This window comes from Capricornis sumatraensis, chromosome 8, assembly GCF_032405125.1.
Source record: "Capricornis sumatraensis isolate serow.1 chromosome 8, serow.2, whole genome shotgun sequence".
In the NCBI taxonomy this organism is placed as follows: Eukaryota; Metazoa; Chordata; class Mammalia; order Artiodactyla; family Bovidae; genus Capricornis; species Capricornis sumatraensis.
The window spans coordinates 878,178-902,857 of NC_091076.1; the positions used below are offsets into that span (position 1 = coordinate 878,178).

Consider the following 24,680-nt stretch of genomic DNA (forward strand, 5'->3'; position numbering starts at 1 on the left):
CCACCTCCTGTGGCCCTGCTTGGAGTCCAGCCTTGGCAGGGCCGTCACTTCAGGGGCCGGACGAGGAGTGGTTCTGGGTTCTGCCCCAGTCAGATGGGGGAGGGGTGTCCCCGCTCACGCGGGGGTCAGGCTGAGCGCGGCTTCTGCCCAGATGAAGGGCTGAGGGGTCCTGGAGATGGGCAAGGAGGCGACTAGGGACACGAGATGCTGGCAGCCCCCTCCTGACCTCAGCCCCCAGCATGTCCACCTCACCCTGGGACACCCGGGCTCCCATCCTGGCCCCAACCTTCAGGAGAGGGCTGCTTGGTCTGAGGCCAGAGGCGGGGTGCCAGCGGCCAGCTTGGTCCTGGGCGCTCGTGGGCCACAGCTCTGTCCTCTTCAGACCTGAGCCCTGGGCAGCGGTTGGCACTTCACAGCTGGCCCTGTGGGGACATGTGGGGCCCAGGACGTCCCGCAGGTGCTCTGTGAGTGCAGCTCACACGGCTGCACAGCCTCATCTTCGGAGGAAGTGAGCAAATTGGCCGCAGGGTCCACGTGGACGTCAGAGTCCTCAGGTCTCCGGGGGTCAGCGGTGACAGAGAGCAGGGGGTGCTGTCCACCGGCGCGGGAAGGACCACGGTGACCTCGGAGCCAGAGCTGCCCCAGAGCTGTGCTGCACAGCGGCCAGGACCCACCCGAGGCGAGCCAGGCTCAGGGCCTCCCAGGGAGCCACACCCAGCGTGAGCCTGGCGACAGCGGGCAGAGTGGACAGATCACCCAGAATGAGGCCACGTGTTGGTGCCACAGAAGCAAAGCAGAACCCCCCCGTCTGCTGGGAAGTTGGGCTGGCAAACCGCTAAGAGACCAGCACAGGAGGGAGGGAGGGTAGAGGTGCCCCTGCAGGGTTCGGCAGGGTCAGAGGTCGGAGCTGCGGGGACACAGGAGTACCTGTCGTGGGCGGTGGAGGGGGCTGGAGGGCGGCCGGGCCAGGCGGAGTGGGCCTCAGGGTCATCCAGGACCAGGCCTCCGCACCGAGGGAGGGGCACTGGGGGGCGGGCAGGGGTGGAGAAGCCCTGCCTTGTCCTTCAGACACCCCCACTGGGTGAGGATGGACACACAACAGGGGCTGAGGAAGGAGCCGGCGGCCAGCTGGGGGATGGGCAGTGGGTCAGAGGTGAAGGTGACAGGTCGGCGGTGGGCCGGGTGTGGAGTGTGGGTGAATGGAATGGACCAGACCCCTCCGTGTGGGAGGATGGGGTGGCTGAGGAGGGGGGTTGGGGCGTGTGGGAGCTCGGTTGGGTCGAACTGTGTTTGACTTACTAGATGCCTGGTGGAGAGGTCAGGCAGGCAGCTGGACGTGAGTGTCGGGGGCCAGAGCAGGAGCCTGCCTTTGATGGACGGTAAAGATGGGAGGATCACAGCAAACTGTGGAAAATTCTTGTGTGCACCAGGGCCCAGAGACTCCACAGAGACAGAGCCGGCTCTGTGTTGGGTGTCTGAGCAGGTATGTGTCAGCAGGGGACTCCTGCAGGGGTAGGGGCTCCGGGCGCAGCAGACCTGGGATGGCATGAGCCCTCTTGGAGGAGGTCGCCATTAACCCCCCACAGAGCCGCCAGAGCTTACACAGGACCGGGGAAACCGACTCTTGGAGGGCACAGCAAAGCCTTGTGGGCCCCAGGGCCCAGGAGAAAGGGGCACTGACCCCACAGGAGACTGACCCAGACTTTCCCAGGAGTGCCCAGGGGTCTCTGGGGAGGCGTGGGTCGGCGGGGGCCTGCTGCAGGGCTGGGGGCGCTGAGTGCAGCAGTGCATCATGGGACCTTCTGAAGGAGGCCGCCGTTATCCTCATGCCTCCACCACGGTTTGGTATCAGGTCAAACAACACGGAGGGACCACAGCCCCGCCCATCAGCAGAAAATTGGATTAAAGCTTTACTGAGCTCAGCCCCGCCCATCAGAACAAGACCCAGGTTCCCCCTCAGTCAGTCTCTCCCATCAGGAAGCTTCCATAAGCCTCTTATCCTTCTCCATCAGAGGGCAGACAGACTGGAAACCACAATCACAGAAAACTAACCAATCTGATCTCATGGACCACAGCCTTGTCTAACTCAGTGAAACTAGGAGCCATGCCATACAGGGCCACCCAAGACGGATGGTCACAGTGGAGACTTCTGACAAAACGTGGTCCACTGGAGAAGCGAATGGCAAAGCACTTCAGCACTCTTGCCTTGAGAACCCCATGAGCAGCATGAAAAGGTGAAAAGATAGGACACTGAAAGATGAACTCCCCAGGTTGGTAGGTGCCCCATATCCTATTGGAAATCAGTGGAGAAATAACTCCAGAAAGAGTGAAGAGTCAGAGCCAAAGCAAAAACAACACTCAGCTGTGGATGTGCCTGGTGATGGAAGGAAATTCCGACGCTGTAAAGAGCCCTTTCGCTCAGGAACCTGGGATGTTAGGTCCACGAATCAAGGCAAATTGGAAGTGGTCACACAGGACATGGCAAGAGTGAACGTCGACATTCTAGGAATCAATGAACTAAGATGGACTGGAACGGGTGAATTTAACTCAGATGACCATTGTATCTACTACTGTGGGCAAGAGTCCCTTAGAAGAAATGGAGTAGCCATCATGGTCAACAAAAGACTTCGAAATGTAGTACTTGGATGCACTCTCAAAAACGACGGAATGATCTCTGTTTCCAAGGAAAACCATGCAATATCACAGTAATCCAAGTCTATGCTCCGACCAGTAATGCTGAAGAAGCTGAAGTTGAACGGTTCTATGAAGACCTACAAGACCTTCTAGAACTAACACCTCAAAAAGATGTCCTTTTCACCATAGGGAACTGGAATGCAAAAGTAGGAAGTCAAGAGATACCTGGAGTAACAGGCAAATTTGGCCTTGGAGTACAGAATGAAGCAGGGCAAAGGCTAATAGAGTTTTGCCAAGAGAATGCACTGGTCACAGCAAACACCCTCTTCCAACAACACAAGAGAAGACTCTACACATGGACATCACCAGATGGTCAACACCAAAATCAGTACAGTTCAGTTCAGTTCAGTCTTTCAGTCATGTCTGACTCTTTGCGACCCCATGGACTGAAGCATGCCAGGCCTCCCAGTCCGTCACCAACTCCCACAGTTTACTCAAACTCAAGTCCATTGAGTCGGTGATGCCATCCAACTATCTCATCCTCTGTCATCCCCTTCTCCTCCCGCCTTCAACCTTTCCCAGCATTGGGGTCTTTTCAAATGAGTCAGTTCTTCACATCAAGTGGCCAAAGTATTGGAGTTTCAGCTTCAGCATCAGTCCTACCAATGAATAGTCAGGACTGATTTCCTTTAGGATGGACTGATTGGATCTCCTTGCAGTCTAAGGGACTCTCAAGAGTCTTCTTTAGAAAAGACAGAAGAACCAGAGATCAAATTGCCAACATCCGTTGGATCATCGAAAAAGCAAGAGAACACCAGAAAAACAACTACTTCTGCCTTATTGACTATGCCAAGGCATTTGACTGTGTGGATCTCAAAAAACTGTGGAAAATTCTGAAAGAGATGGGAATACCAGACCACCTGACCTGCCTCTTGAGAAATCTGTATGCAGGTCAGGAAGCAACAGTTAGAACGGGACATGGAACAACAGACTGGTTCTAAATAGGGAAAGGAGGACCTCAAGGCTGTATATTGTCACCCTGCTTATTTAACTTCTATGCAGAGTACATCATGAGAAACACTGGGCTGGATCAATCACAAGCTGGAATCAAGATTGCCAGGAGACATATCAATAACCTCAGATACGCAGATGACACCACCCTTATGGCAAAAAGTGAAGAAGAACTAAACAGCCTCTTGATGAAAGTGAAAGAAGAGAGTGAAAAAGTTGGCTTAAAACTCAATATTCAGAAAACGAAGATCATGGCATCCGGTCCCATCACTTCATAGGAAATAGATGGGGAAAGAATGGAAACAGTGTCAGACTTTATTTTGGGGGCTAGAAAATCACTGCAGATGATGCCGGCAGCCAAGAAATTAAAACATGTTTGCTTCTTGGAAGAAAAGCTATGACCAGCCTAGAGAGCATATTAAAAAGCAGACACATTACTCTGCCAACAAAGGTCCGTCTAGTCAAAGCTACGGTTTTTCCTGTAGTCATGTATGGATGTGAGAGTTGGACCATAAAGAGAGCTGAGCACCCAAGAATTGATGCTTTTGAACTGTGGTGTTGGAGAAGACTCTTGAGAGTCCCTTGGACTACAAGGAGGTCAAATTAGTCCATCCTAAAGGAGATCAGTCCTGGATGTTCATTGGAAGAACTGGTGCTGAAGCTGAAACTCCAATACTGTGGCCACCTGATGTGAAAAAGTGACTGATTGGAAAAGACCCTGATGCTAGGAAAGACTGAAGGCAGGTGGAGAAGGGGACAGCAGAGGATGAGATGGTTTGGATGGCATCACTGACTCTGTGGACATGACTTTGGGTGAACTCCGGGAGTTGGTGATGGACAGGGAAGCCTGGCATGCTGCAGTCCATGGGGTCGCAAAAAGTCTGACATGACTGAGTGACTGAACTGAAAGATGGGTCGGGGGATGGGCAGAGAGATGCCCTTCACTCTGGACTCCAGGAGACTCAGCATCACTCAGGTGAGGCCCCTGAGGCCACAGGGAGACGGGAGGTGGGGAGTGAGCCTTCCACGGGATGTAAAACACCAGATACACACCAGACATTGGCAATATCCCTGGGCTTTGATGACAGTAACTCCCTTCACAGTGGACAGGGTGATTGACCGGGGATCACTGTGGACAGGGTGGCTGACCCGGGCCACTGTGGACGGGGTGACTGACCCGGGCCACTGTGGACGGGGTGACTGACCCGTGTCATTGTGGACAGGGTGACTGAGGGTCACCGTGGACGGGGTGGCCGACCCGGGCCACCGTGGACGGGGTGGCTGACCTGGGTCACCGTGGACGGGGTGGCTGACCTGGGTCACTGTCTGCCTTGGCGGCTGTCTCATGGTTCATGGACTCACCTCAAGGCGCCCACCAGGGTTTTCTTTCTTTGCAGAGTAGAATGGAAACAGAATGTTAGCATGTTACCATTGTCCCCTGGGTCCTGGCTTCTGGAGGAAAACGTGTCCATGGCTGAGGCTTCAAAGGACATGGTTCCCAGGGCCACATGAGGATGGACAGAGGGACATGGGAGCCGCCTGAGCTGCCAGCAGACCAGCCCAGAACTGCAACGTGGCAGGAGTGACTGGAGCGTTCCAGCCAGGAGCCCGGGGGCTCTGTGCGGTCAGCCTGGGATCCAGGACCCCCCCAGTGCCCACCCCCAGGGCCCACGCTGCCCAGCAGGGGTCTGCCCAGGCACGGCGGGCGGGAGAGCGCCCAGGGCAGGTCAGAGCTGACGCGGCCGGACGTGGACTGCAGCAGCCTGGGTGTTGCCCCCACGCCCGGCGGGGCCTGGAGACTCGATGCCCCACTCCCCAGGGGCCAGGCCCTGAGGGCGCCCAGCACCCAGGACGGGCTCAGGGCCACCCCGCCCTGCAGTGCCACAGCCCCACCCCACGCAGCGAGGAGCAGGGGCACCCTTGGGGGCACGGCCATCAACAGGTGCCACCCACTTCAGGAGACCCTTCCGCACGGCGACTTGGCCACCGGAGGCCGGGGCTAGAAGCCCCCGGGAGGCGTGAGGCAGCCCCTCCCCCACCCCACCCTGGCCCCTCCCGCCCCGCTTTCTCCAGGGAAGCCAAGCCGGGGGGCACCAGTGTCCACAGAGCCGGCGGCCCCCGGCAGCCTGGGCGTCTGGAGACTGTTCCCCAGGTGAGAGGGTGGCCTGGGCCTCGTGGGCTCAGCCTCAGCCTCACAGACTCCACGCTGAGCCCTCGGTGGAGGGCCTTCCCTTCCTGTCTCCAGACCTGCTCTTTCCTGGACCCCCTCCTGGCCCTTAGCCTCCAGGACCAGGAAGTGGGCCCGGCCTCCTGCCTGGGGTGGGGTCTCTGCTTCCTGCCGACTGTGTGCACGCCGTGTTCTCCGCCAACGGCCAAGCCTCCGTGGCTCCAGGAGGGGGCTGTTCAGTGTGTGTGAAGCCAGCAGGGACCCAGTCCTGCTGAGAGCGGAGGGCGCGGGACTGCTGCCTGGGTGGACACCATGCTCCTGGGGCTGTGCCCGGCCCGGGAAGCCCCCGGGAGCTCCCACTGGTGCCCCCTCCTGCCAGGGCCCCTGCAGACAGCTGTCCCGGGGCAGCTCTGGGCGTTGGGAAGACTGTGCTTCCAGCCACAGCTGCAGGGCTGGCTCCTGTGTCTCGGCGCACCCGGATGTGAGTGTCGCTCACACACTCTCTGGCCGGACATGCAGACGTGGCCGACAGGCCCAGGGCGTGGCGGGGGGACCCCAGAGCTCTGGGAGCCCGGGCAAGGGCTGCGCCACTCGGCAGAAGACCCTTATGCAGAGGCCAGGCGGCCTCCCCAAGAAAGGGGTCCCAGCACGGGCTGTGGGGGAGGGGCTCGGCCACTGCTGCCCCCCTGCTGGCCCCACCATCCTGCCAGCTCCCCTGAGCTCGAGGGGGCCCGGCAGTGCTCAGCAGATCTGCTGGGCAGGCCTGGGGGCGGACGTGGGGAGGTGGTCCAGCAGGGTCCAGCTAGGGTGCCTGAGAGGCCTCCATCTGACACCCTGCTAGTCCAACTCACCCCTCAGCACCTTTCCTGGACACAGGACCCCAGCTGTGAGCCCCCCTCCTGTTACAGGACAGAGTTCAAGCTCACCAATCTCTGGGGTGTCCCCCCACTTACTGCACTGACCACATCGCAGATGGGGGAGGCTGGGGTCCTGGCAGAACATGAACACTGTATCTGGGTGGGAGGGAACCCTTCAGCCTCCCCAAGAAAGCTCAGTGGAGTGAAGTTGGGGGGCCCCGGGTGTCATGGATGAGGCCCTGGCCTGTGACCCCTAGGAGGGCGAGGCCCCCAGGAGGAATATGCCCTGCGGCCCAGCTCCCTCCACCCGGGGCCGGGACCAGACCCAGGACAGCGGTGTGCCTCCCTCTCCAGTCACTGGGCACCGCTGGGCCCTGCGGCCGGGGCAGAGGGCAGCAGGCGGGGCTTGGGTGCAGACGGCTGGCCTGTGCAGCTTCAGGGAAGGCCAGGTGCCCCTGGCAGTGCTGGTGGGCGGGCAGGGGTGCTCCAGGTGGCGTGGGGCTGTGCCGGGGCTCCTCTGCCAGCCTGCGGTGCTGAGTCAACACTGCGCTTCCTGGAGGCAGGAGGCACGCTGCCCACTGACACCTGGTCATCTCTGCTGACGCCCAGGACACCCCGCCTGCCGCTGTTTATCCCCCCTCACGCTGCCTTAATCCTGAGCAAACGTGGGCCCAGGGCCCGACCTTTTCTGCCGTCCACGTCTACTACCTCGCCTGGCCTCTGCCCTTCAGGGGGACCCCACGGCCCTCGCCAAGACCCTGGCCTGTGTGGGGTGCCGCTTCTCCAGGAGGCTTACAGGGCTGAGGAGAAGTGGGGGAGAGGGGAGGGGGGGCCCCTCCTGCGCTCGCCTGGGGACCTGCCGCACCACGGGCCCCTGCACAGGCCGGCTCTTTCCGGGCCTTCCCTCGCTCTCCCCTGTTTCTGCCCCCCACTTCCCCCGTCTCCCCCAGCTCACCACCGGGTCCCTGCCATGTCCAGCTGCAGTGGCGCCTCCAGTGGTCTCCTTCTAGTCCATTCTCCAAACCACTGCCAGCATGGAGCTTTCTGGAGAACTCTGGGATATGATTTCCAGTTTATGGAGAAGTTGCAGAAACAGCGCGGCGAGCTCCGCTGCCATCAGCCCAGACTCCCCAGTGTTTGCGTTCGGCTCCCTCTGGTGAACTGTCTGCTCCTGGGCTGTGCTGTGCCTGCCCTCCCCTCTCTCTGTGTCTACACATTTTTTTCTGCAACACTGGAGTTTGAGAAGCTATGCTCTTTCGCCCTAAAGAGACAGGTGTGTCTCCCCGAAGTAAGGCGGGGCCGGCCGTGGCGCAGCACCGCCATCTGCCCTGGTCCGCGCTGCTGCGCCCGGCTCTCGCCCTGCTCTCACGCCTTCCTCCCAGCCTGGGGTCTGACTGAGGGCCGCGTGTCACGTGAGCCCAGCCTCCTGGGTCACCTCTAACCTGAAATCTGCCCCCAGCCTTTTTCTGGGCTTCTCGACCACACCCTTCCTGAGGAGTGTGGGCTGCTTACCGGGTGGAGCGCCCCCTCGTCTGGGTCTGCCCGTGGGCTTTCTGTGCTGAGGTTGGAGTTCGCATTCGGCAGAGTGGGGGTGTGTCCTTCTCGCTGTCCCGTATCTGGAGGCGCATGGTGTCAATTGGACCCACTACTGGGAGCTCACTTCAGCTCAGGCGAGGCTGTCAGATTTTCCACTGGAAAGCGATTCCTCCCCACCCTTGGAATGAATACGGTCTTGTGGGAGATGCTTGGGGACCATGTAAGGTGTTAGCACCCACGACGCTTTTCTAATTGCTCCCCCTCTTGGCTGGATCCTGCAGTAGGAAGAGCTTCCTCTTCCCCCCCATGTGTCTATTTCTCATTTACTCATTTATACCAGTTTAGTCTCACACGCTTGTATTTTCAGAATGACTCTGTGATGGGCTTGGAATCTCTAAGATCTTGTTCTCCATAGAAAGACAGAAAAAGACGGGAGACTGTCAGGACTAACTTTGTCAGAACTCTAGAAGACAGGCAGTGGTTTACAAAAACCAAGCTAATGTCCAACCCAGAAAAGGCCATCTTCAGAAGAGTAGGAAAGTTTATTGGCATTTTTACTCACCCTTGCCTGTCCCCAGTGCAGGGGCAGTTTGGGGCTTAAATTGCCAACCCAGTTCCATTTCCCTCCCCCACCCCAAGGCAGAAGGAGCAGAGAAACCCATATTTGCAAATGGCTGGGAACATCTGGCAACTTCATGAAGGAATGATGCAAGGCACCCATTTCTGTTTCGCTTAATCTGAAACCCAAGTAGCAAAAGTGGCATGCGCAGCTCACAAAAGCTGTGAGGTGGCTGTAGACCCACAGACCCCTGTGGCAAGAGCCTACAGCTCGGGAAACAGAACGGAGCATCTCCGGACTGAAGGAGCTGAAGTGTGACACTCCGAGAAGTCAGGACTTTTGAGAGCACCCACACACATGTGGAAATTTAGAAAGACGCACTCACGCCCAGCGAGCCTGCATCCTAGGCTTGTCCCCAGGCTCAGAGCAAGTCTACCCAAGTGTCAAAGGACAGACCCAGGCTGTGAAGACTGGGGAAGCTCCTGTTGCTCAGGGAATCTCTGTCCAAACACCAGCTGAAGAACCAGAGAGCCCGTGATCGCATGCAACGAGCATCAGTCTTTACAACAGTTGTTTGGGAAAGTTTCAAAACAAACGGGCCAGTACAGTCTTCAAAACGACACAGAAGAAAGAAGGAAAAGAAAAAGAATATAAAATACTGGGAAAGGGAAGAATTTGATTTCCAGAGTTACCATATGGTCAATTCTCCAATTTTCAACAACAACGAGAAAATAAAAGGCTTACAAAGAAACAAGAGAATATGGCTTATTCAAAGGAGCAAAATAAACTTACAGAAATCATCCGTGAGGAGGTGATGGTGTCAGTCTTACTAGACAAAGACTTTAAAACTACTGCTTTACCTATGCTCAAAAAGGGAAATTAAAACGTGGGCAGAAATAAAGGCTATCAGGAAAATGATACATGTACAAAATGAGAATACCAACAAGAAGACAGAAATTCTTTTAAAAAAGCAAGCAGAAATTCTGGAGCTGAAAAGTACCGTGGCTGAAACGGAAAATTCACCAAAGGGGCTCAGTAGCAGACTTGATCAAGCAGAAGAAAGGTTTGGTGAACTTGAAGACAGAACAGCTGAAATGATCAAACTGAGGAGCAGGAAATAAAGAATGAAGAGACGTGAATAGAGCTTAGGGGACTCCTGGATTATCACCAAGTGGGTCCACATGAGCATAATGAGAGTCCCTGCAGAGAAGCAAAAGGGGCAAAAATATTATGTGAAGGAATAATGGATGAAAACTTCCCATATGCTTAAGCAGCTCCAGGTAGGATAAGCTCAAAGAGCCCCACACTGATACACATTATAACCAAACTGCCAAAAATCGAAGAAAAAAATCTCAGAAACATCAAGAGAAAGGAGGCATGCAAGTCACTCTCAGCAAGATTATCAGCTAATTTATTCTCAGCAAACTTGGAAGCCACTAAGGCACTGAATGGGGGCACTTGAAATGGTGAAAGAGAAAACAGTCAACCAAGAATCCTGTATCTGGCCAAGCTGTTCCTCGACGATGAGACAGAAATTAAGACATTCCCAGATAAACAAAAACTGAGCGTTCATTACCACTGAACCTATTCTATAAGTAAACGAAGGTTGCTCAGTCATGTCTGACTCTGCGACCCCAGGGACGACACAGTCCAAGGAATTCTCCAAGCCAGAATACTAGGAGACTGGAGTGGATAGCTGTTCCCTTCTCCAGGGGGTCTTTCCAACCCAGGGATGGAACCCAGCTCTCCCACATTGCAGGCAGATTCTCTATCAGCTGAGCCTCCAGGAAACCTATTCAGTAAGAAGTGCTAAAAGAAACCCTTCAGGTTGAAATGAAAAGACACTAGGCAGTAACTCAAGCCCTATAAGAAAGTAAAGATCTCCAATAAGGCTAAGCATGTGGGCAAATATAAAAATCAGTATCATTGTAATTTTGCTTGTAACTCCAGCTTTTATTTTCCATGATTTAAAAGAGAAATGTGGGAATTCCCTGGCTGTCCAGTGGTTAGGACTTGGCACTCTCACTGCTGGGGCGCAGGTTCAACCCCTGGTCAAGGAACTAAGATCCTGTAAGCCAAGAAGTGTGGTTAAATTTTTTTTTAAGATAAAAATATGTCTGTTATTAGTACACAATCAATAAAGATTTAATTTGATGCACCAGTAACATAGGAGAGGATGGGTTATATGGGATTAGAGTTTTACACGCAATTTAGCTTGCCTAAAATGGCACCCCACTCCAGTGCTCTTGCCTGGAAAATCCCATGGACGGAGGAGCCTGGTGGGCTGCAGTCCACAGGGTCGCACAGAGTCGGACACGACTGAGCAACTTCACGTTCACTTTTCACTTTTATGCATTGGAGAAGGAAATGGCAACCCACTCCAGTGTTCTTGCCTGGAGAGTCCCAGGGATGGTGAAGCCTGGTGGGCTGCCGTCTCTGGGGCAGCGCAGAGTCGGCCTCGACTGAAGCGGCTCAGCAGCCGCTGCAGCAAATGTGATTAAAGGGGACAGTGTGAACAATCACACGCCAACAAGTCTGATAACCTGGAATAAATGGACAAATTCTGAGAAGCAAAGAGTCTAACGAAACTTGCTCATGAAGACACAGACAAACTGAATCGGCCTTTAAATGGCTGCTGTTAAACAGTTTAGTGACTTGTTCAGTCACTAAAGTCATGTCCGCTTCTTTGTGAACCATGAACTGCAGCACGCCAGGCTTCTCTCTCCATCACCATCTCCCTGAGTTTGCTTAAACTCATCTCCATTAAGTCAGTGGTGCCATCCAATCATCTCATCCTCTGTGGCCCCCTTCTCCTCCTGCCCTCAATCTTCCACAGCATCAGTCTTTTCCAGTGAGTCAGCTCTTCACATCAGGTGGCCAAAGTATTAGAGCTTCAGCCTCAGCATCAGTCCTTCCAATGAGTATTCATTGGGTTGATTTGAAAGGGTTGATTTCCTTTAGGATTGACTGGTTTGATCTCCTTGCTGTCCAAAGCACTCTCAAGAGTCTTCTCCGGCACCACAGTGAAAGCATCAATTCTTTGGGGCTCAGCCTTCTTTGTGGTCCAACTCTCATGACTCAAAATATAGCTTTGACTCTACAGACCTTTGTCAGCAGGATGACAAAGTGACATCTTTGCTTTTTAACACGCTGTCTATGTTTGCCATAGCTGTTCTTCCCAGGAGCAAGTGTCTTCTAATTTCAAGGCTGCAGTCACCATCTGCATTGATTTTTGGAGCCGAAGAAAATGAAATCTGACACTGTTTCCATATTTTCCCCATCTATTTGCCATGAAGTGATGCCATGAGGTGCCATGATCTTAGTTTTTTGAATGTTGAATTTTAAACCAGCTTTTTCACTCTCCTCTTTCACCTTCATCAAGAGGCTCTTTAGTTCCACTTCACTTTCTGCCATTAAAGTGGTATCACCTGCATATCTGAGGTTGATATTAATTACTTAGTAAGGAGATCAAATCAGCAATCAAAAACCTGTCAACAAAGAAAACTTTGGTCCAAGCAAAGAAAAGTATGGGCCAATATCTCTTATGAGCAGTTATGCAAAAATCTTCAACAAAATACTAGCAAAAAAATTCAGAAGTATATTAAAAGGTTTCTGGACCATGACCAAGTGTGATTTATTACTGGAATGCAAGATGCCCAACGTACAAAACCAACCAATCACCACCTTAATAGAGTGAAAAGGGGAAAACCCCACATCTCAAAGCAGAGAAAGAACTTGCCAAGATTCAATACTTCTTCATGATTTTAAAAAAGAAAACTCAACAAACTAAGGATAGAAGGAAACTCAATGTAACAAAGGCCATATATGAAACCCTCACAGCTGAGACCATACTCAGGGCTGAAAGATAAAGTCTTTCCCTTTAAAATCATTAACAAGACAATGATATATTCACCACTTCCCTTCAATGCAGTATTAGAGGTTCTAGCCAAAGCAATTAGACAAGAAAAATAAATAAATAAAAGGCACCCACACTGGAAAATAAAGAAACTATCCCTGGTCACAAATGACATGAACTTATATGTATAAATTTCTAAGAATTCCACCAAAAATTAGTCAAGCTTGCTATGATGTGAATGTTCCCCTCCAAAATCCATGTTGATATTCTAACCCTCAACAGTGATGATATTAGCAAATGCTTAAGTCACGAGAGAGGAGGCCTCCTGAATGGGATTGTGCATTATAAAAGCAGTTCCAGAGAGATCCACAGCTCCTGCTGACTTTGCAAGGAAGAGGACTTTCACCAGAACCCTGTCATGCTGGCTGAATTCCAGCCTCCAGCACTGTGAGAAATAAATTTCTGTCATTTGTGTGCAACCCAATCTGTGTTATTTTTTTTTATAGCTGAAATGGACTAAAACAGGGCTAATAAATGAATCCATCAAGCTGCTATACACTAGCAAGGAGCAACCCAAAGAATAAATTAAGAAAATAATTCCATCCGGAATACCATCAAAAAAATACATAGGATTAAGTTAACCAAGGAGGCAAAAGACTCGCACAATGAAAATTACGAAACTTTGCTAAAGGAAATTTGAGAACACATAGAGGAGCATCTCATATCCATGGATTTGAAGACTGAATACTGATAAGGTAACAATATTACCCAAAGAGGTCTACAGGTTTTACATAATCCCTATCAAAATCCCAATGGTGCTTTTGCAGAAATACAAAAATCCATCCAGAAATTCATATAGAATCTCAAGGGAACAGACAAAATACTCTTCAAAAACAAGAACAAAGTTGAAGGACGAATTCTTCCTGATTCCTGATTTCAGAGCTTGTTACAAAGCTACAGTACTCAAGACACTGTGGTACTGCCATACAGACAGACATGTAGACCGATGGAATAGCAGCTAAAGCAGAAATATGGGGAAGGCAATGGCAGCCCGCTCCAGTGCTCCCGCCTGGAAAATCCCATGAGTGGAGGAGCCTGGTGGGCTGCAGTGCATGGGGTCGCTAAGAGTCGGGCACGACTGCGGTGGCTTAGCAGCAGTGCAGCTAGGGCACAAATAAGCCCTGGGACACACAGTCAGTCGGTGTCGCTAGGTTTTCAATCAGTATGCCAAGACCATTCTGTGAGGGAAAGAACAGTCTTCTCAACAAATGGTCCTAAAAACAAACAAACAAACAAATGGTCCTGGGGAAAAAATTGATACCCACAAGTAAGAGAGTGAAGTTAGCCTCTTGTCTGACACCATATATGAAGATTAGATCAAAGGCTCAAGAGCAAGAACTAAGCCAATGAAACCCTTAGGAGAAAATTAGCGGGAAATTCCTGTGATGTTCTATTTGTCAATGATTTTTGGATATGAAACCAAAAGCACAGGCGGCAAAAGAAAATTGATGAATTGGGCTGCATCAAAATTGAAACCTCTCTGCATCAAAGGACAAGCCAAACAAAATGGGTAAAACATTTGCAGATCGTGTATCTGGTTAGGGATTTATATTCAGAATACTGTTGCTCGGTTGCTAGGTCATGTCTGACTTTGAGATGCCCTGGACTGCAGCGTGGCAGGCCTCCCTGTCCCACACTGTCTCCTGGAGTCTGCCCTAGTTCATGTTCATTGAACCAGTGATGCCATCCAATCATCTCAACCTCTGTTGCCCTCTTCTTCTGCCTTCAATCTTTCCCAGCATCAGGGTCTTTTCCAATGAGATGGCTGTTCGCATCAGATGGCCAAAGTATTGAAACTTCAACTTCAGTATCAGTCCTTCCATTGAATATTTAAGATTGATTTCCTCTAGGATTGACTGGTTTGATCCCCTTGCTGTCCAAGCAACTTTCAAGAGTCTTCTCCAGCACCACAGTTTGAAAGCATCAATTCTCCTGCACTTGAACTTCTTTATGGTCCAACTCTCACATCTGTACCTGATTAGTGGAAAGACCATAGCTTTGAGTATGCAGATCTTTGTCAGCAACGTGATGTCCTTGCTTTTTAATACACTGTCTAGGTTTGTCATAGCTTTCCTTCCAAGAAACCATCATTTAATTTTTGACTCAGTCCCCATCTGCTGTGATTTTAGAATCCAAGAAGAGAAAATCCGTCACTCACTTCCACGTTTTCCCCTTCTATTTGCCATGAAGTGATGGGGCTGGATGCCATGGTCTTAATTTTTTAATACTGAGTTTCAAGTCAGCTAGTTCATCCTCCTTTTTCAGCCACATCAAGAGGCTCTTTAGTTCCTCTTCACGTTCTGCCATTAGAGTGGTATCATTTGCGTATCTGAGTTCTGACAAGATGTGGTCCACTGGAGAGTCAGAATGTTAAGAACTCCTAAACTCAATAACAACAAAAAAGAAACAACCCAACTCAAAAAAAAAAAAAAAACCACCAACCAACCAACCAACCAACCAAACCTGAGCCAGGGACTTGAATAGACATTTCTCCAAAGACGGTGTCCAAATAGCTAATCACCATATGAAGAGACACTCAGCCTCAACAGCCATTAGGGAAGCGCACATCAAACCCTTGGTGAGAGGCCGGCTGTTATCAAAAGGAGGGCTTCCCAGGTGCTACTGAATGGCAAAGAATCTGCCTGACAACGCAGGAGATACCCGAGACTCAGTTCAATCCCTGGGTCAGGAAGATCCCCTGGAGGAGGAAATGGCAACCCGCTCTAGTATTCTTGCCTGGAAAAGTCCCTGGACAGAGGAGCCTTGTGGACTACAGTCCGTAGGGCTGCAAAGAGTCAGACCTGACTGAGCAAGTGAGTATATCTTGTTTATTAAAAGAGGGGATAGGGACTTCCCTGGTGGTCCAGTGGCTAAGACTCTATGCCCTCAATGCAGGGGGCCCGGGTTTGATCCCTGGTCAGGGAAATGGATCCCACACGCTGCAGCTGAGTTTGCATGCCGCAATGCAGACCTGGTGCAGCCAAATAAACGCTTAAGAAGCGGAAAAATAACAAGTGTCGGCAAGCATGTGGGAAAGTTGGGACCTTTGGGCACTGTTGCTGGGGATGTAGAATGCTTCTGTGTGCGGTGATTCCTCAGAAGGTTAAACACAGACAATACGATTTAGTATTCCTAGGTACATACCCAGAGGAATTGAAGGCAGGGGCTCCGACAGCTGCCTTATTCCCAACAGCCAAAAGGTGAAAAGAACCCAAACGCCCATCAAGAGACGAATGTGTGACATGTCGTATATTCACACAATAGAGTACTATTCAGCCTTAAAAGGGGAAATTCTGACACAAGCTGCCACGTGGATGAAACTTACATTGTGCAGAGCGAATAATCCGGTACCCAGAGGGCCCGGAAGAGTCAGATCCACAGAGACAGGAAGTAGGGTGAGACCAGGGCCCAGGGGAGGGGAAGAGAGTTGTTTAACGGGCACAGAGTTTCTGAGGGATGATAAAAGTGTTCCAGAGATGATGGCGGTGACGGTCACACACCATGAATATACTTAATGCCAGAACTCCGGGAGATGGTGATGGACAGGGAGGCCTGGCGTGCTGCGATTCATGGGGTCGCAAAGAGTCGGACACGACTGAGCGACTGAACTGAGGAGGAAAGTCGCTCAGTCGTGTCTGACTCTTTGCGACAGCATGGACTGTAGCCTACCAGGCTTCTCAGTCTATGGGATTTTCCAGGCAAGAGTACTGGAGTGGGTTGCCATTTCCTTCTCCAGGGGATCTTCCCGACCCAGGGATCGAACCCGGGTCTCCCACATTGTAGGCAGACGCTTTACCCACTGAGCCAGACTGAACTGAACTGAACTAAAATGGCACATTTTATGTTATGTATGAGTGTGAGTAAACTCCAGGAGACAGTTAAAGACAGGAACCCTGGCATGTTGCAGGGCAAGGGGTTGCAAGGAGTCGGACGTGACTTAGTGACTGGTGACAGCAGGGACACTTCATAGGCAGATCAGAAACAAAACCAAGATCCCCGGTGGTTTCCACACTGTAAGTGCTCCAGGAGCTCGCACCCCAAATTCTCGGGAAGCCCTGGCTCCTCCCCTCATCCAACCTCACCCACCGTGTCCCGCCTCCTCCTGCAGCTGCCCCAGCCATGCCAGGCGCCTTCAGACCCTTCAAGGCGCACTGTCATCCCTGCCACAGGGCCTTTGCACCTGCCGCTTCCTAAGCAGAAGGCTGCCTCCTCCACGTCCTTCTGCTCAACGCACCCTGCCCCACCCCACCCAGAGCTCTGTGCTGTGAGCTCCAGGGGGAATTTGCTCTTCCTTGGCGGCGTCAGATCCCCAGGGCCCTGGGAGGTATCCCTCGGGGTGCATCAGAATTTGCTAGAAGGCAGAAAGGAAGGCGGGAAGGAGAGTGGGAGGGAGAGGAATCAGGCAAGGAAAGGGATTTGTGTGAGGACGGGAAACGCGGAAGATGGGCAGGGGCCCCCTGTGGGGGGGGGGGCATCCTCATCTCCTGCAGCCCTGGGCGGGGCTAGGGGAGTGGGCACAGCCCTTCTCAGCGAGGGGAACGCTGTGGGGACCGGGTCTCCCAGGGGGGCCTGATCGCCCCTCCCCCGCCTCCCCAGGCATAGACCTGGGCTGTCTGGACCCCATCTGGTCTGAGAAGGGTGGGTTGCCATTCCGCAGACGCCTGGCACTCTGGGGAGCAGAAGTCTGCAGCCCCAGACAGCCAGACAGGCCCTAGGCAGGCCTAGAGTCAGCCAGGCCTTTGAGCCCTCAGGCTGTGCCCCATCGTCCGGGACCCTCCAAGGAGTGCAGTGCAGAGCAGGGCAAACCGCCAGCACTCAGCAAACGCCTGAGGCTTGATGCCTCCCAGCGCCTGCGGCCCTGACCTGGAGCTGCTGTGGTGGGAGGCAGGTGGGCAGGGAGGGATGAGCAGAGAAGGGCCCAAGCCTCGGTGACGACCCATTCCCGGGGCTTCCGGCAAGGCCAGGGGACTGGCCGGGGCAGCCCGGCTCTGGGCTCTGTCTGTGGGGGTCTCTTCTGCAGGTGGGAGCTGGGCTGCCTGCGGCCCGCGGGCTGAGCGCGGGGCAGGGCGTGCCCCAGGCAGGGCAGGCCTCTGGCACTCCCCGCGGCCTCCCCGAGCCCCAGGAGGCCTGGCCCCGGCCCCCTTCCCGGCAGTGTTGCACACCGCTTCCTTGTCCTTCTGTTCTCCGCTCTCTCAACTGTGAAGGGGCAAACTCGCTGAGCAAACAGGCTGGGCTCTGTGGCCTACATCCGGGATGTCTCAATCCCGCGACCCCGCCCACGGTGACCCTGCCCAAGGATGCTGATGGCGTGGGGGGAGGTGCACAGGGCAGCAAGGGCTCACTCTTCCGGTGCATTTATTGAGTGCCTACTGTGTGCCAGCCGTGAGCAGATGGGCCAGGGCCCGGCTACATGGAGCACTCCTTCCGGGGTGGGGTGGGGTGGGGGTGCAGAGGATAACCTCTAAGCTTGAAGAGAACGCCCTCGAGTGCCCAGGCGCTCAGCTGCTCCCACGTGGTGGGGGTGGGGGCCAGGGGCCGCCCCGAGTGGCTGCAGGATTCTGGCCACGCAGGACGGCTGGAGGGGTGTGCTAGCTCTGACGGTGTCCAACTGGGGTCAGGCTGGGGGCACAGACCGAGAGCTGGGCCTTCGGGGAGGCGGGAGAAGGCTGGGCACGGGGGTGCAGGCTGGGGACCAGATTCCCACTTCTTCCTTCCTTCTTTCCTCCCTTCCTTCCTTCCAGAGGTCTGCAGTGTGCCCCCACCCCCCACGAGGGACCAGGTGCAGAGCCCCGTGTTTGCAGGGAGGCCGGGCACAGCCGCAGCCTGGGGACACAGGGGTGGCAGGGGCCCCAGGGCACCCGCAGGCCGGTCCTGTGGGGCCCTGCCCATCCCTCCCCCAGAGACCCCTCCCCCAGAAGCCCCTCCAGCTGTGCTTTCTGCCGCCGGCACCCCTGGGTCCCTGAGAGAGAACTTAGGAGACCACGCAGCCCCAGCCCAGAGGGTGACAGTGAGCGTGGGGCGGGAGGGCAGCCTGAGCTCCCACTGAGACCCAGAACCCAGGTCGGCAGGAGGGCCCCCCACGCCCAACTCTCACTGGGGCCAGAGGCGCTCCAGAGACACCAGGAGCCAAGAGGAGAAGCAGGGCCTGCGGGGCCCTCGGCCAAGCTGAGGGCGGCGGGGTGATGGTGGCCAAAGATGCCCACAGCTTTAAGGTGGGTTTTCCCTTTGCCCCAGAAATTCCACGTCTATGGACTCACTGGGGAGACGAAGGCGGGGTGGCTGAGGGAAGTGGGTCCAGGTGCTGAGTGTTCACCGCGCAAACCTGGAAACCGCCCCCCACCAGAGGGCAGGTCGGGCACCCCTGGGCCTTCTGAGCTCAGACATGTCAGGTTTGCAGTCAGGAGCCCAGCGGCAAGGCAGAGGAGGTGCCCAGAGGAGAGAGGCATGGCTGGGCTGGAAGAAGGGCGCTGCGGGCGAGTCGGTGCCCGGGGCGGGGGTCACCATCGAACCGCCACCACCAGCCACGCCGGCCCGGGGAGCTGGGCCTTAAGGGACCGCATTTGGGGCGGGCGCTGGGGTCTGGAGAACCCCAGCCCCAGGGTGCCCCATCAGCCCTGCTGCGGTCCAGGAGTACGTCCCTGTGGACATGGGTCCCTGCTCAGCCTGTTGCTGGCGGGGACCCCGGGTGGGGAGGGAGAGGCAAGCCCTGAGGATGGACACCCCAGCCCACATGCGGGGATTGGCTCCTGGCCTGCGTTCTGTTTGACCCTCACCTCACTCCTAAGGCCAGTTTCCCCTTGAATTTGAACTTGGTGATGGAGAGGAGCCCAGAGACCTGGACAGGGCCTGCTGGCACGGCTGGGGCCTCTGGGACCCCTGCGAGCCTGGGGACAGGCGCTCCCCCCCCAATAGCCTCCACACTCCTGCGGGGAGCAGATGTCCGGCCCTTCCCGCTCCTCGGGAGTGGTGCCCGCACAGCCTCCTCCTCTGCATGGGGGCACTGCCCGGGCCCAGGGTCTGCTCTCATCCAGCCCATCGCCACCCTATCAGGAGCGGGCGCGGCAGCAGCGGGCCTGGGTGGTCACAGTGACCCTGCTCAGGGGGCTCCGCCGGCCCCGCCCCCACCCCCTCCCTCTGACTCTCCGATGCTGCTGGGGCGTGGAGTGGGGAAAAGTGGGGGGTCCTCCTCCTCCGGGTTCCTGCGTGCCACGGCCCTCCCCAAGAGCAAACACACGCGGCTGTCGCAGGGGAGGGCCGTGCCCTGCGTGGCCCGGGAGCCAGGCTCGGGGCCAAGGCCTCCTGCTACATAAGCCCCAGGGCCCCCAGGGGAGTGAGCACCGCGCCCCACTCCCTCTGGCCGCCCGCCCACCACGCCAGCCCCAGGATGGGTGCCCCGAGCGGGTGCCCGGCGCTGCTGTGGGCCCTCGTGGCCCTGCTCTTGGCGGGCACGGCAGGTAAGGGTGCAGCCCCTCACTCTCCCCGCACAGCAGAGGTGGCCCCCGCAGGCCCATAGTGGGCAGCGTGTCCTCCATGGGGCCCTGCGTGTCCTGGACTCCTGGGCAGCCTGAGCTGGGAGAAGTTAGAACCTCAGGGGAAACCAAGGGTCTTGGCTTCGGGGATGGGAGGGGCTGGCGCTGGGTGAGGGGTCTGGGCCGGGGGGTCTCTCTGGTCTCTGTGGGGTCCCCCACCACCATCGCAGAGCCGAGCGGGCAGAGTCAGCACAAAAGGTGCCCACGGGGGGCTGCATTTCCCACTCTGCCCTCGGCACTGGCCCAGGCAGTAGCCTCCAGGCAGCCCCATCAGACCCTCGGCTGTTCCAGGAGCCACACCTGCCCTGTGGCCTTTCTTGCCCTCCTCGTCTGCAGCCGTCCATCTGGCCCCGGAGCTGGGGACGCACCAAGAGCATAACACTCACTGTCCACACGAGGGGTGCTGCCGGGGGAGGCAGCGCCCAGCGGGGCTGGCCTGGGCCCGGGCCCCGCGGTCACTCCTGCAGGGCCCCCATTCTCAGGGGTCTGGGCAGCTGGGCACCACCTGAGGCCCTCTCCACAGATGGAAAGGAGGCGGTGAAGGGGTGGGCAGACAGTCTGTAGAGCCTCTGCCCCAGGCTGCCTTTCTTGGAGGGCGGGCAGGCCTGGGGTGGGGGCTGAACCGTGGCAACTCCTGGTGAGGGTACCAGATGCTGCCTGGCATCTGCTGTGCGGTTCGGGTGCCCGGCTGGCCTGTCTGGCCAGCCGTGGCCCTGCTCAGCCCCGGGGCAGCAGGCCTGCGGTGAGCACACTTCCCTTCTCTTGTTGAGGGCAAGTCCTTCAAATGGGGCTCCTTCCTGCTAGGAGATGCTCACCGTGGCGACTGTGAAGTGGGAGAGGCCGCAGGGCGATCTCAGTTCCCTGAGGACCTGGATCCGGGCGGGCTGGGTGAGAAGCAGGAATCCTGGCCACGCGCCCAGCGGGGCCTTGAGGCAGGACGCAAACTCCCCTCGGCCCTTGCCTTCAGGGAAAAATGCATTTCTCAAGCAGGCAAAAGCTGTAAATAAAGGCACAGAGCTTATTATTAGGGCCACAGCATGACGCGTGGGAACGTGCACAGAGAAATGCTTTGTTTAGTCATGACAGAGACCAGGCAGGAGTCCCATACGACCCACCCCCTCCCCAGAAAGGGCGCGGGCGTCCCCACAGTGAGGCGCGTCAGTCACACGTCCGACTCTGCGGCCCCATGGACTGTAGCCCTCCAGGCTCTCCTCTGTCCATGGGATTCTCCAGGCAAGAAGGCTGGAGTGGGTTGCCACTCCCTTCTCCAGGGGATCTTCCCGAAACCTGGGTCTCCTGCACTGCAGGCAGGTTCTTTACCGTCTGAGCCACCAGGAAAGCAGGCAGCTAAGTCATTTTTGGAGGGCAGTTCTTCCAGGCCTTTGCTCACCTTTGGCCAATTATCTGATTTCTTTCTCCACATGCTTAACTGCCCCAGGACCCTCCCCGACACACGTGCACAACTTTCCTCCAAGACAGATTTGAGTCGAGGCCTAGGGAGCGCGTGGCATCACCCCTGGTGGGGGTGCCCCTCTGGTGGGGTGTCCCTCTGACAGGGGTGCCCCTCTGGGGGGTGCCCCTCTGGGGGGGTGCCCCTCTGATAGGGAGTGCCCCTCTGATGGGGGTGCCCCTCTGGGGGGATGCCCCTCTGATGGGGGTGCCCCTCTGGTGGGGGTGCCCCTCTGGTGGTGGTGCCCCTTTGGTGGGGGTGCCCCTCTGGGGGGATGCCCCTCTGGGGGGGTGCCCCTCTGGTGGGGGTGCCCCTCTGGTGCGGGGTGCCCCTCTGACGGGGGTGCCCCTCCTTTCACCCTCAAGGAGCCTTTCTGCGTGTGTGCAAGTGTCTCCCTTGCCCCAGGGGTGGGAAATATGTGGCCCCAGTCTCGCTCAGACGGGGCTCAGCCCCTCCGCCCCTGCGGAGACTGCTGCAGCGCCCTCAGGACACAAAGCTGCTCCTGTCTTTAATCCATCTCCGAGCGCAGACAGGAGGCCGACAGGAACGTCAGCCTGGATCCCATGTATCCACCGCCTCACGCTGGTGTCCCCTGGGCTGAGCCCCCGGGGGGTGGGGGGGTGAGGTTGGCCCTGAGTGGAGGGGCTTCCTGTCGGGGGATGTGTGCCCGGACTGCAGTAGATGGGGTGGATGGCGGTGGGCATCTCCCTGGCCGAGCTCTGGACCAGCCAGGTTCACAGGTGGTCACCTGGCCCCGGAAGGGGTGCCGTGTGAGCCTGTCTGTGTGTCCCTGGTTTCTCGACCGGGGGGTGGGTAAAACAAGGGGTACACGCAGGAGAGGCTGCGGGCCTGGGGTCAGGGCCAGGGGTCAGGGTGGGCAGGGAGAAGCGTGGTCAACAGGGCCCTGAGGAGGAGAGAGAAGCGCCGGGCCAGTGCCCACGGCCTCCAGGCCAGTGTCCTGGCCGGAAGGCAGCGTAGGGAGCTGAGCCCGGTGCGGCGGCTACAGAGCTGGCCCAGCACCCCTCGCCGGGCAGCACCCCTCGCCAGGCAGCACCCCTCCAGGGACACGCGGACCTCCAGGCCTCACCTCCGTCTCCCCATGCAGCACAGGCTGGGAGGAGCGGGGAGAGCCCTACCGACGTGAGGAAGGAATTCCGGGGCTGTGTGTGCTGGGTGCCCCAGGCCAAGCCTCACAGAGAGGGGCCTGGAGGGGGCTCAGTCTTGCCCACCGAGGTGGCGGGGGCACCTGGACCCAGGAGGGGCGCCCCCGGTGGTGGGGGACACAAGGTGCCGTGGGCCCCCAGGCCTCTTGCCTGCATGGGGCTGGGGGCTCGAAGGCGGAGCTGGCTGTAGTCTTGAGTTTCTGCTAAGTCACGCCTGGGAGCCTCTCCAACCTGTATGTCCTTCTCCCCACAAAGCCAGGCTTTGTCCTTCTCCGAGGGGTGTGTGGAGGGGGCCAGACGCTCTCTCTGGGGTGGCCTGGGGTCAGCGAGCCGACACCCTTTCCTGATTCCTCCTACCCCAGCCACAGTCAGGTGCACAACATGCAGATGGGGGGCGGTCAGCTCCGGGCATGGGGCGCGGTTCCCATGGCTGCCAGCCTGCAGCCTCGGAGACCACGCCGCCCCGGGGCAGGGTCCTGACGGCCAGCTTCTCATGGACTCCCACTCCCTTGCCCTGCAGAGACCCAGGACGGCGTGCAGCAGAGCTGGACAAGTCAGCAGCCGGAGATGACTGGTCAGAGGGTGGGCGTGGCAGGGAGGGCCCGGCACAGAGCCGGCAGGGGGTCCCCTTTCCACATCAGCTTCGTGCCACAGAGACCCCCCCGGACCTGTCTGCCCACAGGAGGGGGCAGCAGAGGCCCTGAGAAAACAGTGAGCAGAGAGGCTCAGACACGCTCACACACATGCGTGTGCACGCGTTTGCCCACCCGCGCTCACATGTTCACACACACACAAGCAGGGACACACTCAGACCTGGGCAGGAGCGTGTTGTGGGCAGACGGGGAGCGTCCTACAGGGACAGCGTTCGTCCTGGGCTCCCTGGGCTGGGTCAGGCTGGCCTGCGGCCCCCTGCTGCCCCAGGGTAGCCAGTGAGGGGTCCTGGGGGTGGGGATGGCGGCTGGTCCCCGCCTGGCCACGTTCGGGGTGTGACCTGGCTCCCTTCACAGCCCGGCACCTGACCTTCATCCCGCCCATCACTGTCTTCCCCACCATGAGCCGTAAGTGGACGCCGCCCATGGCCCACAGGGTTGGGGGTGTTTGCCAGCTTCTGGGGTGGTCACAGACCTGGGGATAAAGCCGGGACAGTGTGGGCAGCTGAGGAGCTAGATGGCCTTGGGCGCCTGCCCTGTGGATGGTTCTCCTGGGGGCCAGCCCAGGTGCTGGGGTGAGGCCCTCAAGGTTGGGCAGGAGCGAGAATCCAGGGCAGAGGGGAGCGAGGAAGGGGGCGGTGGCTCCCCACCCCACACAGGGGCCTGGCCCCAGGGAAGGTCGCCCCTCTACCACCACTCACTCCCCACAGCCCTGAATGTGGCCCACGGCGGGCGGGTGTGCAGCACGTGGGGCGACTTCCACTACAAGACCTTCGACGGCGACGTCTTCCGCTTCCCCGGGCTGTGCAACTACGTCTTCTCCGCGCACTGCGGCGCCGCCTACGAGGACTTCAACCTGCAGCTCCGCCGCGGCCTGCTGGGCTCCAGGCCCACCATCACCCACATCGTCCTCAGATCTCAGGGGCTCGTGCTGGAGGTCTCCAACGGCTCGGTCTTCATCAACGGGTGGCGGTGAGCGCAGGCGGGGCGCGGAGGGGCCCCGCTGCGAGGCGGGCGGGGGTCGGAGCTGGCCGGGAGGGGGCCGGACGCGTGGCAGCACCGGGCTCTTGTCCAGGGAGCAGCTGCCCTACAGCCGCGCGGGGCTCCTGGTGGAGCGGAGCAGCGCCTACGTCAGGATCAACATCCGGCTGATGCTGACCTTCATGTGGAACGGAGAAGACAGCGCCCTGGTGAGGGTGCCCACGCCT

General features: G+C 56.9%; 1 protein-coding gene across 1 annotated transcript in view; it reads left to right on the forward strand.

Annotated features, from left to right (window-relative positions):
• The first annotated feature begins 20,064 nt into the window (after nt 1-20,064).
• MUC5B (mucin 5B, oligomeric mucus/gel-forming) overlaps nt 20,065-24,680 on the forward strand; it is a 38,048-nt gene continuing 33,432 nt past the window's right edge. Inside the window, 5 exon segments of the mRNA XM_068976204.1 lie at nt 20,065-20,134; nt 23,343-23,396; nt 23,830-23,880; nt 24,183-24,444; nt 24,548-24,662. Of these exon segments, the coding sequence (XP_068832305.1) occupies nt 20,065-20,134; nt 23,343-23,396; nt 23,830-23,880; nt 24,183-24,444; nt 24,548-24,662 (552 nt within the window).